This window comes from Pundamilia nyererei, unplaced genomic scaffold (genome assembly GCF_000239375.1).
Source record: "Pundamilia nyererei isolate P.nyererei 1_Seehausen unplaced genomic scaffold, PunNye1.0 scaffold00038, whole genome shotgun sequence".
NCBI classification, from domain to species: Eukaryota; Metazoa; Chordata; class Actinopteri; order Cichliformes; family Cichlidae; genus Pundamilia; species Pundamilia nyererei.
Genome location: NW_005187439.1, coordinates 112767 through 123064, shown reverse-complemented (window position 1 = coordinate 123064; position 10298 = coordinate 112767). Strand labels below are relative to the sequence as shown.

The 10298-nt window shown below is 44.3% G+C and overlaps 2 protein-coding genes across 2 annotated transcripts in view; one reads left to right on the top strand and one right to left on the bottom strand.

The window, feature by feature from the left end:
* The window catches only part of fbp2 (fructose-1,6-bisphosphatase 2), an 11201-nt gene extending 6628 nt beyond the window's left edge, over positions 1 to 4573 (top strand). Inside the window, exons 6-7 of the mRNA XM_005730519.2 lie at positions 974 to 1093; positions 4177 to 4573. Of these exons, the coding sequence (XP_005730576.1) occupies positions 974 to 1093; positions 4177 to 4362 (306 nt within the window). The 3' untranslated portion in view covers positions 4363 to 4573. The remainder of the gene's footprint in view (positions 1 to 973; positions 1094 to 4176) is intronic.
* An 848-nt stretch (positions 4574 to 5421) lies between these two features.
* ctsla (cathepsin La) lies at positions 5422 to 9373 on the bottom strand. The gene is made up of 8 exons (XM_005730518.1): positions 9256 to 9373; positions 8290 to 8426; positions 8086 to 8208; positions 7732 to 7884; positions 6759 to 6983; positions 6380 to 6548; positions 6112 to 6229; positions 5422 to 5819 (listed from the first exon to the last, which is right to left on the bottom strand). The coding sequence occupies exons 2-8, from the start codon at positions 8416 to 8418 to the stop codon at positions 5720 to 5722; spliced, it is 1017 nt and encodes a 338-aa protein (XP_005730575.1). The 5' UTR covers positions 8419 to 8426; positions 9256 to 9373; the 3' UTR covers positions 5422 to 5719.
* Positions 9374 to 10298: the final 925 nt, after the last annotated feature.

Here is a 10298-nt window from a genome sequence, read left to right as displayed (position 1 = left end):
TGAAAAAGCTTTATTTGTTTACAGCGGAGCAGCCGTACAGAGTCAGGTGACCAGATTTCAACACTAAACAAAACTCGCCCTGATCACTGCTCCCAGATCAGCACCCCTGCTGCTCAGGACGTCTCTCAGCATTAATATGCTTCAGATCATAAATCATACGTTCACACGTCACACCCTCGATAACTTCCCCTCACTCTCTGCTCGCTGCTCTTTCTTGTGACTTCGTTATTTTATTTTAGGTAGTTTCGCTCGAGGTGGATTTTTTTCTTTTCTTTTCTTTTTGATCGTGTGTCATGTTTGGGAAGCCCTGCTTTACTTTGCACACACACACACACACACACACACACACCCTTATGGGATGTGACTCAGCAGGCACATGACTCTACATCATGTCGTGCCGGTCAGAACACGAACCTCGCTTGGTGGGAACTCCACACACCTTCGACCGCTCGCGTCACATGACGTCGTCACATTTGAACCTGTTAAACAACAAATTCTGAGAATAAAGTTCACTGAGGAGAATATTTAATCACAAAGTCATTTCATTCAGACGTTACTTACAGGTCAGTTTTTAAAATGCACTCGTAGTGATAAAGCTGGAGTGTTGAACTCAGGTTTGCCACGCTGACACGCTGGTCACATGACGCTGTTGCTCTACAGCTCTTTGTTTTTAAATGGTTGTAATATCTGTAATATACAGTTATTTGTTGGGGCTGTTTTTACCTGACAGTGACCACAGGAAGTAGATAAACTAACGCTTTACATCCAAGAATCAGCCAACATAAAATACCAGTCACAAACTGGGAAAACTGTAAAGGTCACAGAATCTCTGGGAATGCTAATGCTAATGCTAATGGAATCTGTGTGTGTTTAAATTTATTTCTTAAAATAAACCAAAATGTGATGTGGAGCATAGAAAATGTGAAAGTCACATTTAGTTTAGTGACATTTAAGATGAATTTCTCTCCTGCAGGACGGCAGTTCGCCCTACGGAGCGCGATACGTGGGCTCGATGGTCTCAGACATTCACCGCACCATCGCTTACGGAGGGATCTTCATGTATCCGGCCAATGAGAAGAGCCCAAAGGGAAAGGTAACCACTGAGAAGGCTGCAGCTGTTCAATGGGGACTCGTTGTGCTTTTGAGTGGCTTTGCATGATTTACCAATCAGAATAATGCTTATTTATCTTACACGGGGCCTTGGTGTAGCAGGTGTGCCTGACATGAAAGTGATATCGACTCTCACTGACATCACGCAGAGCCCAGAAGAGGAAAAAAAGTTTTCAGAGCAGTCTGAGGTCTGAGGTTTTGGCTCTCGGGGATTTCTTGCTTATACACTGAACTCATTATCTGAATCTTTGGCTGTGTTTAGTATCAGCACACATCAGTAACAGTGTGAAGAGCAAAGCAGGTCCCCTTTAATGGGTTCACTCCACAAAAGAAGAAACAAACGTGTGTTTCAGTTTTAAATTTGTTTTAACTCCAAAAGTTTGATTGAAGTTTTTGCTCCAAAATGAAATGAGTCTGACTGTGACGGGTGACCAGACACTGCCGTGGATGTGTCCGTGGACTCATCCAAGGTTGTCCTGAGATAAATGAAGCTCAGAGGCAGCAGAGACTGGTGGTAAAGAAAACCCACAAACCTCATGAGTCAGTGTGCATCCAGGCAGCTTCCCTCTGTGAGCGCTTCGAACACAACATCTCTCATATTTCCACCATTATTTCCTGGGCAAACATGAGCTACAGCTGCTGAGCGCCAGTTTCAAAAACAGCAGCAAATAATAACTCTTAACATATGATTAATATATTATAAGATGTAAACTGAATACAGGGGAAATCACAGGCAGCAGGCAGCTGTGAACAAACCTGTGCACTGCAGTGAAGACGGGAATATGAAACTCAGACTGTCTAGTTTCAGCACATAGTCACGACCTGCTCGTTCACTGCCGGTGTTATTATTGAAATACTGACGAAGAGCATTTCAAAGTAACCTGGAAACAAAAACTTTCACATTTTGGCCAAATTTAGGGTATTTTTTTAATGCTTAACAAAAGCACCACGTAAACTCCCCAACATGCCCCCCATCAAAAAGTTAATGTCTTTCATAAGCAGGTGTCTGAATTCTGATCTGACTGATGTATATAGCTGAATGTAACAAATACAAATAACACTAAATGTATTTGAATAGTGCTTTACACATCCACCCAGTCACACACTGGTGATGGCAGCTACATGTAGCCACAGCCACCCTGGGGCTCACTGACAGAGGCGAGGCTGCCGGACACTGGCGCCACCGGGCCCTCTGACCACCACCAGTAGGCAACGGGTGAAGTGTCTTGCCCAAGGACACAATGACCGAGACTGTCCAAGCCGGGGCTCGAACCGGCAACCTTCCCATTACAAGGCGAACTCCCAACTCTTGAGCCACGATCGCCCCTTACACTAGATCAAATGCTCCAGCTGAGAGCTTGTAGTGGGGATAAAACACATGCTGTCAGCGTGCCATAGCGCTCCAATAAAGACACTCTATATGACCTTTGGAGGTGAAGTTCTGTGTGCTGGACAATCACCAGATGTGTGAATCTGCACAGCAGTTTTATTGCCCCACAAATCGAGCGAATGCACTGCGTTCTGGTTTTTCATAAGTCAGCGCTTCCAAAGCTCAGCTGTGAAGAAAGAGGAGAAGGCTTTCTTAAAGGTCGAATGGCGGTTGAAAGGTCACGAATCAGAAACAGTTTATGTGGATTTGATGGACACAAGAAAAGGAAATGCAGCCACAATAAAAACTAAGAAACTACTCCACTTCCCAATTCTGAGAGAATTTTCTTCCTTTTTTCTTGTTGTCATTCTCTAATATTGCCAGGAATCAGCCCACTACATGTGAGAGTCAAAGAAACAAGCGTGTCTCAGAAACATGAGTATCCGGTCTTTTAGTCTGCTGTCATCAGCTGTTTCCAGGTCCAAACTCCGCTTCAGGTCCCAAAGTCACACGAACACTGTGACATCACTGAGAGTTACAAACTGTCTAAATTCTTTCATCTTTAATAAAATGATCAGCGTTGCTGCTTTACCAGGTGGAACAAAGTTTAACATCCAGGCATCCATGAAAACAGGATTTATTACATTTAATGGAGTTAGAAGTTAGCTGGAAGCTAGCTCGCTAGCTTCCAGCTAAACATGATATAGCATGTTGTGACTGAGAGATTTCTGAAAAATTAAAACGTACAGCTTTGCTGTCACTTCCAACATAAATGAAGACAGAAACTGAACAGCAGTGATGTTTGTAGGGTTAGCTGGTATATAATGATGTGCTACGTGATCGCTAGCTACACAGCTATGTTAAATTCAAATTCAAATCTGTCACATACAGTCATACACAGTACGATATGCAGTAAAATGCTTAAATAACTGCTGTGACCTAAAGAAAAAAAGACTATGAATAGGATAGGAAATAAATGTGGAAATTAAAAAGGGTCAATTTAACTGGGAAAGAATAGAATAAAATATATAAATTAAAGTTGAAAATAAGATAACTGTACAACAAAATACACAATATAGAAATATATAAGAATGTATGAGGAAATATAACAGCAGCTGAGCAGAAACACAGTGAAGCTGGAGGATGAACGCTAACTTTTTTCCACCCGGTAAAAGTTAACAGGAGCTTGTTCAGGTTAAACAGATACGAAGCATTAAAACATGTTAAAAACACAACAGCCTTAATAAACATTTGGACCCGGATGCAGGGTTCATGCGTCATCACTTAGATGACAACAGATCGCGCTGGGACCTGTGCGTGCTCATTATGTGAGGTTATTGGTGCCTCTGATTGTTAGTCTGGGGTTCGTATCCCGTTTGTTGCGTGTCCAGAGTCCGGCACGCATTCAGCTTTTTATCCGTGATAATTAAAAACTGAACATGAACACGAGTCTGTCCTGATGATCGCCTGCGACATGTTGGTGGTCATCTGCAAACTGTAGCTACACAAAACTGGAAACGTGCTGTTGTGAGCCTGCGCACTGTGAGGTGGTTATCAGTCTCAGAGTGAATATTTACCATCTTTAGAAATGATTCAGCGGTTCAGATTCCAGCTGTGACCTTTAGCTGTAAACAGCTGCGCTGATCTTTTCAATATTAACGCACGTACGTGTCCTTTTTTTCTTCTTCTCCTTGAAGCTGCGGCTGCTTTACGAGTGCAACCCCATCGCCTTCATCATCGAGCAGGCCGGCGGCCTCGCCACCACGGGCACTCAGAGGATACTGGACGTTCAGCCTGAATCGCTCCACCAGCGGGTGCCCTTTGTCGTTGGCTCACCTGATGACGTCAACGAGTACCTGTCCTTCGTCAAGAAGTTCTCATAAAGCTGCGGGAGCCTCGATTGGCTGAAGATTCTTAAAATGTAGTTTTCTCACAGTCGTGACCTGATGTTTTCTGCTTTAACGGTAACAGCTAAATATTCAGCTTAACCTTAAATAAATAATTAGATTTATTAACTGTGACATCATGATTTATGAAAGCGCCTGTGTTGGGTCATATATGCTGCATAAAAACAAAGAAATATGACACCAGGAAGAATCCGGGTATCACTGTTTTTGACTCTTTTTTTTTTTAGCAAAAATCCTCTGACTGTTGCCACGTGCTCAGAGGGACGTGTGATTTTAGGGTTTCCTCTGCACGATCGCAGGGCCTTTAGCTTCCAGCATCCTCCAGCTGCACTGTGGTTATTTAGTGCTAAATAAATAATAAATTAAATAGAAAAGTGAGAATTCAAATATCTTTAACAGTTGGCCTTAAAATACCACGAACCAGTCCGACAGTAATGAGCTGGGTTTGTTTTGTAATCTAAAGCTATCACCATAATGTTGCTAGCATGAATGTTAACTCAGGTTTTATCCTTGTTAACATCTGGTAATCAACCAGTAGAAGTCAATAATGATCATCAGTCACGAAGTGTAGTTTTTTTAGGTGCTTTTTATACTTGAAATATTTGGTGGTTTGAAGTAAAGAGCCTCATCTATTGACCACAAGGCTGTTGGTTTGATCGCTGGCTCCCCCTGCTCGTATGTTAGAGGCGTCTTTGGATGAGATACTGTAAGAAGTGCTCAGATTTATGAGAAAAGCATTATGGAAGCAGTATTTACTGGGTCATGTTTCCTTCTCACTTGGCACCTTTGTTGATCAGAAATGCACGAGGTCCCACATACTGTGAGCTCGTTAGCCTCATTGCTTTACATTTTAAAACCAGCAGAAGCACAGAGCTTTGTTGCATCGCTAACATTAGCTAACTTCATTAGCTTTCTAGAGCAATACTGTGACTTCTGCAGGGACAGAGTTTAATGTTGACGTCAGTTTGATTCATAATCAGATGAGGAAAGCGCTCGGGGTGAAACACGTCTTTAAAAACAGTCCTGAGTCCAGACTAGTGTTTTAAAACTTTAATTGATCACAGTAAAAGTAGAAAAGAAATCATTTACAATGACCATAGCAAGTGGTAACGATCACTTGCCTAGTACATATTTACAGAGAATAAAACAATGAGCTAATTTTTTCTGACAACACGAAGTAGCAGAAAACAAAAAAGGGTAATTTCCCTAAAATCAGTGTTATTGGTGGTGAGACCTCAGAATCGCCTGCGTGTCTCACGTCGACTGCAGCGTCGTCCCTCTTGTCCAGAGTATTAGAATAAAAACACTACGGTGCTACGAGGTGGAGCCGGCCTCACACCAGAGGGTAGCTGGCTGCGGTCGCAATACCACAGTGGTTCTGTCGGTCTTTGGCCATGTAGACGTAGCCTTTGTCTCCCCACTTCTCACTCCAGCTGCAGAGAGATAAGAAAACAAAAGTCAGGAGGCGACTGGTTTTGGTTCCTTTGTGATGCAGAGACGAGGATACAGAGGCCCTGAAACAGTCCTATCTACATTAGAACGACTCTCATACATATCAGCAGAGCGTTTTCCATCAGGCTGAGAAGTCTGTGACATTTAGGAGCTTTAACACCAACTGGAAGTGAAATTCATCAGCATTGAAAGGAAGAAGTGAAACTACTCTTGTTGAGTGGATTTTACACACTTGAAGACCGAGCACGCTGCAGCTGTGAAAGCCTGACTGACCTGTTCTTGACGATCCAGTACTTCTTGCCGTCCACATCTTCTCCCTCAAAGCCGTAGCCCACCAACAGCACGCCGTGGTCCAGCTCCTCGCTGCTGCACGCTGGCTCATAGTAGATTCCTGAAATTTAAAGCCACGAGTCAAACCTGCAGCTCAGTTTGAGCATGAAACCTGACGCAGGAAGATCTCGTCAAGTCAACTACTCCTCTCCTGTCCGTGCATTTTATAAGCTTTAAGTTAAAATGTGTTTTATAAGAGGCAAACACCGACCTGACTGGTACAACTGGAAAGATATGTGGCCGGCATCAATGGCGACTGAAATGGGTCCAACAGCAGCAACGGCCTTCATCAGAGCATGCTCGCTGCCGCTCTTTATGTCTGTGAACCCGGTGTCATTGACAGAGTTGTACTGGGGGTCGTAATGGCACTTCTGGTCATCCTGTAAGAGGGAAGGTGGTGGTGAGTGAGGACAACACTGAGCTCTGAATCAGTGTTCTGTGGTTAGCTCTTTTCTTTAAAAAAACTAATAGATGAATTAAATGATCAGTGACTCAATTATGCCGACAACTGATAAGTAAACTGCTGACAGGTCAGTAAAAGACAAATTACTTCTTTTCATTTGTGCTGAGGACACGTGAGAGATACGTACGGTTCCCAGGTAAGGGTAGGACTCCTCAGAGTCCAGGCCCTGGTTGTCCTTGACGTACTGGAAGGCCTGGTCCATCAGACCTCCGTTGCAGCCCTCGTTACCCTCGGGTTTGGAGCATTCCACCAAGTTCTGCTCGCTCAGCGACACCATCTTGCCGCTCTTCTTGAACTGCTGACCCTCCAGAGCTCCGGTGGCACTGAAAGCCCAGCAGGAGCCACACTGACCCTGAGGAGAGCAGACAGGACACGATGATGGTGAAGAAATGAAAGCACACAATGTGAGAGTTTTGTGGCTGTAAACTTCTGCATAAACCTAAGAGCAAAGGCAGAGGGGACTAATCGAACGACAGAAAATAAACGTATACACCCGCCTGCTGCACCTTGGCCTGTTTACAGTGAGCTGGCTCCACCTGTTTGACAGCACTGAGTGAAAAATGTATGTCGAGGGGCGGAGAGAACAGGCTGTGCACTCAAGGAAGGAGGGAGGAGGGGCATTGGTGTGAGTGCAGTAAATAGATAAGCTGACTGCTTGCAGGGTATTTATTATCTTCTTGCAAAACATTTACAGCAATGCCCTTCAACACATTTGGAACAATGCACATGACATCAGGCTTAATGCAAACAGCTGATGTAAAGAGGTGTGTCTGCGTCTCCACAATGCAAATCCTGAAGATTTGCTTTGTGGAATTTTACTGAAGGAAAACGGACCACACTGTGGTCATGAAACCTGCAGGTTGTGCAGGATGACTCAAAAATCATCTAAAGGCATTTATCAGACAGCCACAGCAGACCTGATGTGCACCAGTCTGGTTTGTTACAACCACACGAGGTGTCACCTGAAAAAGCCTCCTTCTGCCTCCTACTTGCAGCCTGATCTAGTCTACAGTCTGTAAAAACCAAGGAAGCTCCACCTTAATTATGCATGTGCTGCCACAGGGCCTCGAGCAGCCAGGGTGAAAAAAAACAGCTGTTACCTGGTCCTTAACGGGAGTCACGTAGCCCTTATCCCTCCAGTCCAGAGAACGAGGGGCCTCCAGGAAGTTGGGCTCCAAGAACAGGGACCCCTTCACCTTTCTCTGTGCTTCGTGCTTGTAGCCGTTCATGAGCTGCCTGAACTCCTCGTTGGTCTGTGGGAACAACATCAGGAATGTAAATAAAGCGACATCATGCTGCACTTTACACCTTCAAACTTCTAGATCACCTTTATTTTTGCATGAGTCATGTTTTCCAGTGATATCTGCCTCATTCATCTTTCCAAAAGGTTTAAAAGAGCCTTGATAAGTTTCACCATACAAGAGTGTGTGTGTGTGTGCAAACCGCTGGCTCACCATGTCTCCAAAGTGGTTCATGCCCAGGCGGAAGGTGTGTTTGCCCATGGAGTGCTCCAGGTTGTGCAGCTCGACCGTCTTCAAGTTTTTCTCCCACACCATCCTCCTCCAGCCCTCCTCCTTCTGCAGAGACAAAACTCAGTCAGGCCTCCTCGGCTGGACAGAAGAGCACCAGGTTTTACAGAAAGAACAACAATGCATCACCTCGTGGTATTTTTTAGCGTGCCAGCTCTTCCACAGGTTCCAGTGCTCATCCAGCTGTGGGTCCAGATGGGGGGCTGAGAGGACCGAGCTCAGGCCAACGGCCAGTGCAGCCAGCAGCAGCTTCATCATGGCTCCTACTGCAACACAAGAACACAGAGTCAGGATCAGATTTCAGAGGCGCGATTCTGAAGAACTCAGTCCTGGAGGTCTTCGCAGAAACACGGTTACTCAACACAGTCCTTTCTTATTTATCACAATGACTAAGTAGTAAAATACATTCCGACAGCGCAGTCATATCCTTCCTCCCCCCGGGCCAAATGTGGGCCAACAGTTAGGCCAAACACACAAAAGGAGCCCGCTGGATCCCGGGAATAAAAGAATAATCATCAAAGTGTATCCAAGAAAATCGATGCTGCCGATTTCCTCATCGCCATTTTCCTGCACATTCCCGAACGGAAACGAGGCCAGACCCCGACAATGAGCAGAGCCTGTTTGTGTTTGTGCAGAGTCACGGGATCGGCTGTCCCGGCGCAGAGCCAAGAAACCGGGCCGTCACCGAAACTACTACCAGGAAACCGAAAAGAAAACCAAAACTTGACCAGCATCCGGCCAGAAACACCACCTGATCGACGGGGTCCCGGCTTTTCTTAATCTGTTTAACGCGAAGAGGCGAAAAAGCAACGATGGCTGCCACCGAAGCACAAACCGCAGATCACAGCACACACAGCCGAACGAAATACAAAGCGATGGGTGTGATGGAAACAAGAGCAAAATGTTGATTATCATCGCTAAAAAAACATTAAATTAAAAACGTGCTAAATAACAGATTTTTAAAACGGACACTGGCACGATGTTTATGCTAGGTTTAAAAGGCGAAAGAAAAATCCCACAAATAATTCTGATTAAACTTCCTGTTTCTAAAACGTAACCGTCAGACCTGAAAACGAGATTAAAAACTTCACTTACTCTAAAAATTCTCGACGCTGAAAGTGAAGAAAAATAACCTGCTGCAGTAACGCTGCGCTAAACTTTATAAAGGCTGGACGGCTACCCGGCTGCTCCGAGGCTGCCCTGTGATTGGTCCGCTCATGTTTGCTCCCAGGCTCCGCCCACACGGGGTCTGATGTCATCATGGCAGCACGTGATTGTCCCCTCATCAGCTCTGCGGGTTGTTGTTGTCGATGGTTTTTTAGATAAGCGCGATTTTAAAAAGAATTGATTTAATCAGCGTGATTTTGTTTGAACGTGTTTTCTCTGAGCCTCTGATTCATCCCAATGCTGCTCAATACCGCTGATTACAAGACAGAAGTATTCAGGAAAACACTCAAAAGTACACCCAGCAAACTATTGGTAACAATGATTAGTAATAACGATTTATTCTGTGTGTTACTGAAAACACGTCTGCTTTTGTACTTTTATATTTCTGTGGTGTGTGGGGGACTTTTTAAAAAAGTTAAACTGGTAAATAAATATACTGTTACTGAAAGTGTGGAGAGACTGAAGTGAAACCCCCACAGAGAACCAGGCCTGCAGGTTTTCTGCTGCAATTTGTTGTTTAACCAGAGGAGGAAATTAGAGAAAGGCTTCCAGATTCATCTGCAGACATGTCGTTTTCTTTGTGTGAAACTGCGACTGCAAAAATAGGTATGGACAACAAACACCCACAGAAGGCCTCTCAGTGAGTTTAAAAGTTGCACAACAACAGGAGCCTGAGATGGAGGGTAAACACTAACAGCTGAATGTTTGTTACTGGGTCATAAAGGAGATTTGTACGGGGGAAGTGGTGAATCTTTAGTTGTAGACAGTGTTTGTGTATGTTTTAGTATTTTCCTTCAGTGCACCCCGCCAGCACCAAATTTAAGGTTCACTCCAATAATTTTGCTGAAGTAAAAACAGGTTAAATTAATCCCTTTTTAGGTTATTATTTAATAAAAATAAGAGCTGATGATGATAGATGGAGAAGAGTAGATGATATATGATCATATTTACTCTGTAAAATGAAGACGGTG

Coding starts and splice junctions, on each gene's coding strand:
- ctsla (XM_005730518.1), bottom strand. CDS start 8,418: ATGATGAAGCTGCTGCTGGCTGCACTGGCCGTTGGCCTGAGCTCGGTC. Junction 6,984..7,731: donor TGACTCCCGTTAAGGACCAG/GTAACAGCTGTT, acceptor TGCTCTCCTCAG/GGTCAGTGTGGCTCCTGCTG. Junction 5,820..6,111: donor TACTGGATCGTCAAGAACAG/GTCAGTCAGGCT, acceptor ATCTCTCTGCAG/CTGGAGTGAGAAGTGGGGAG.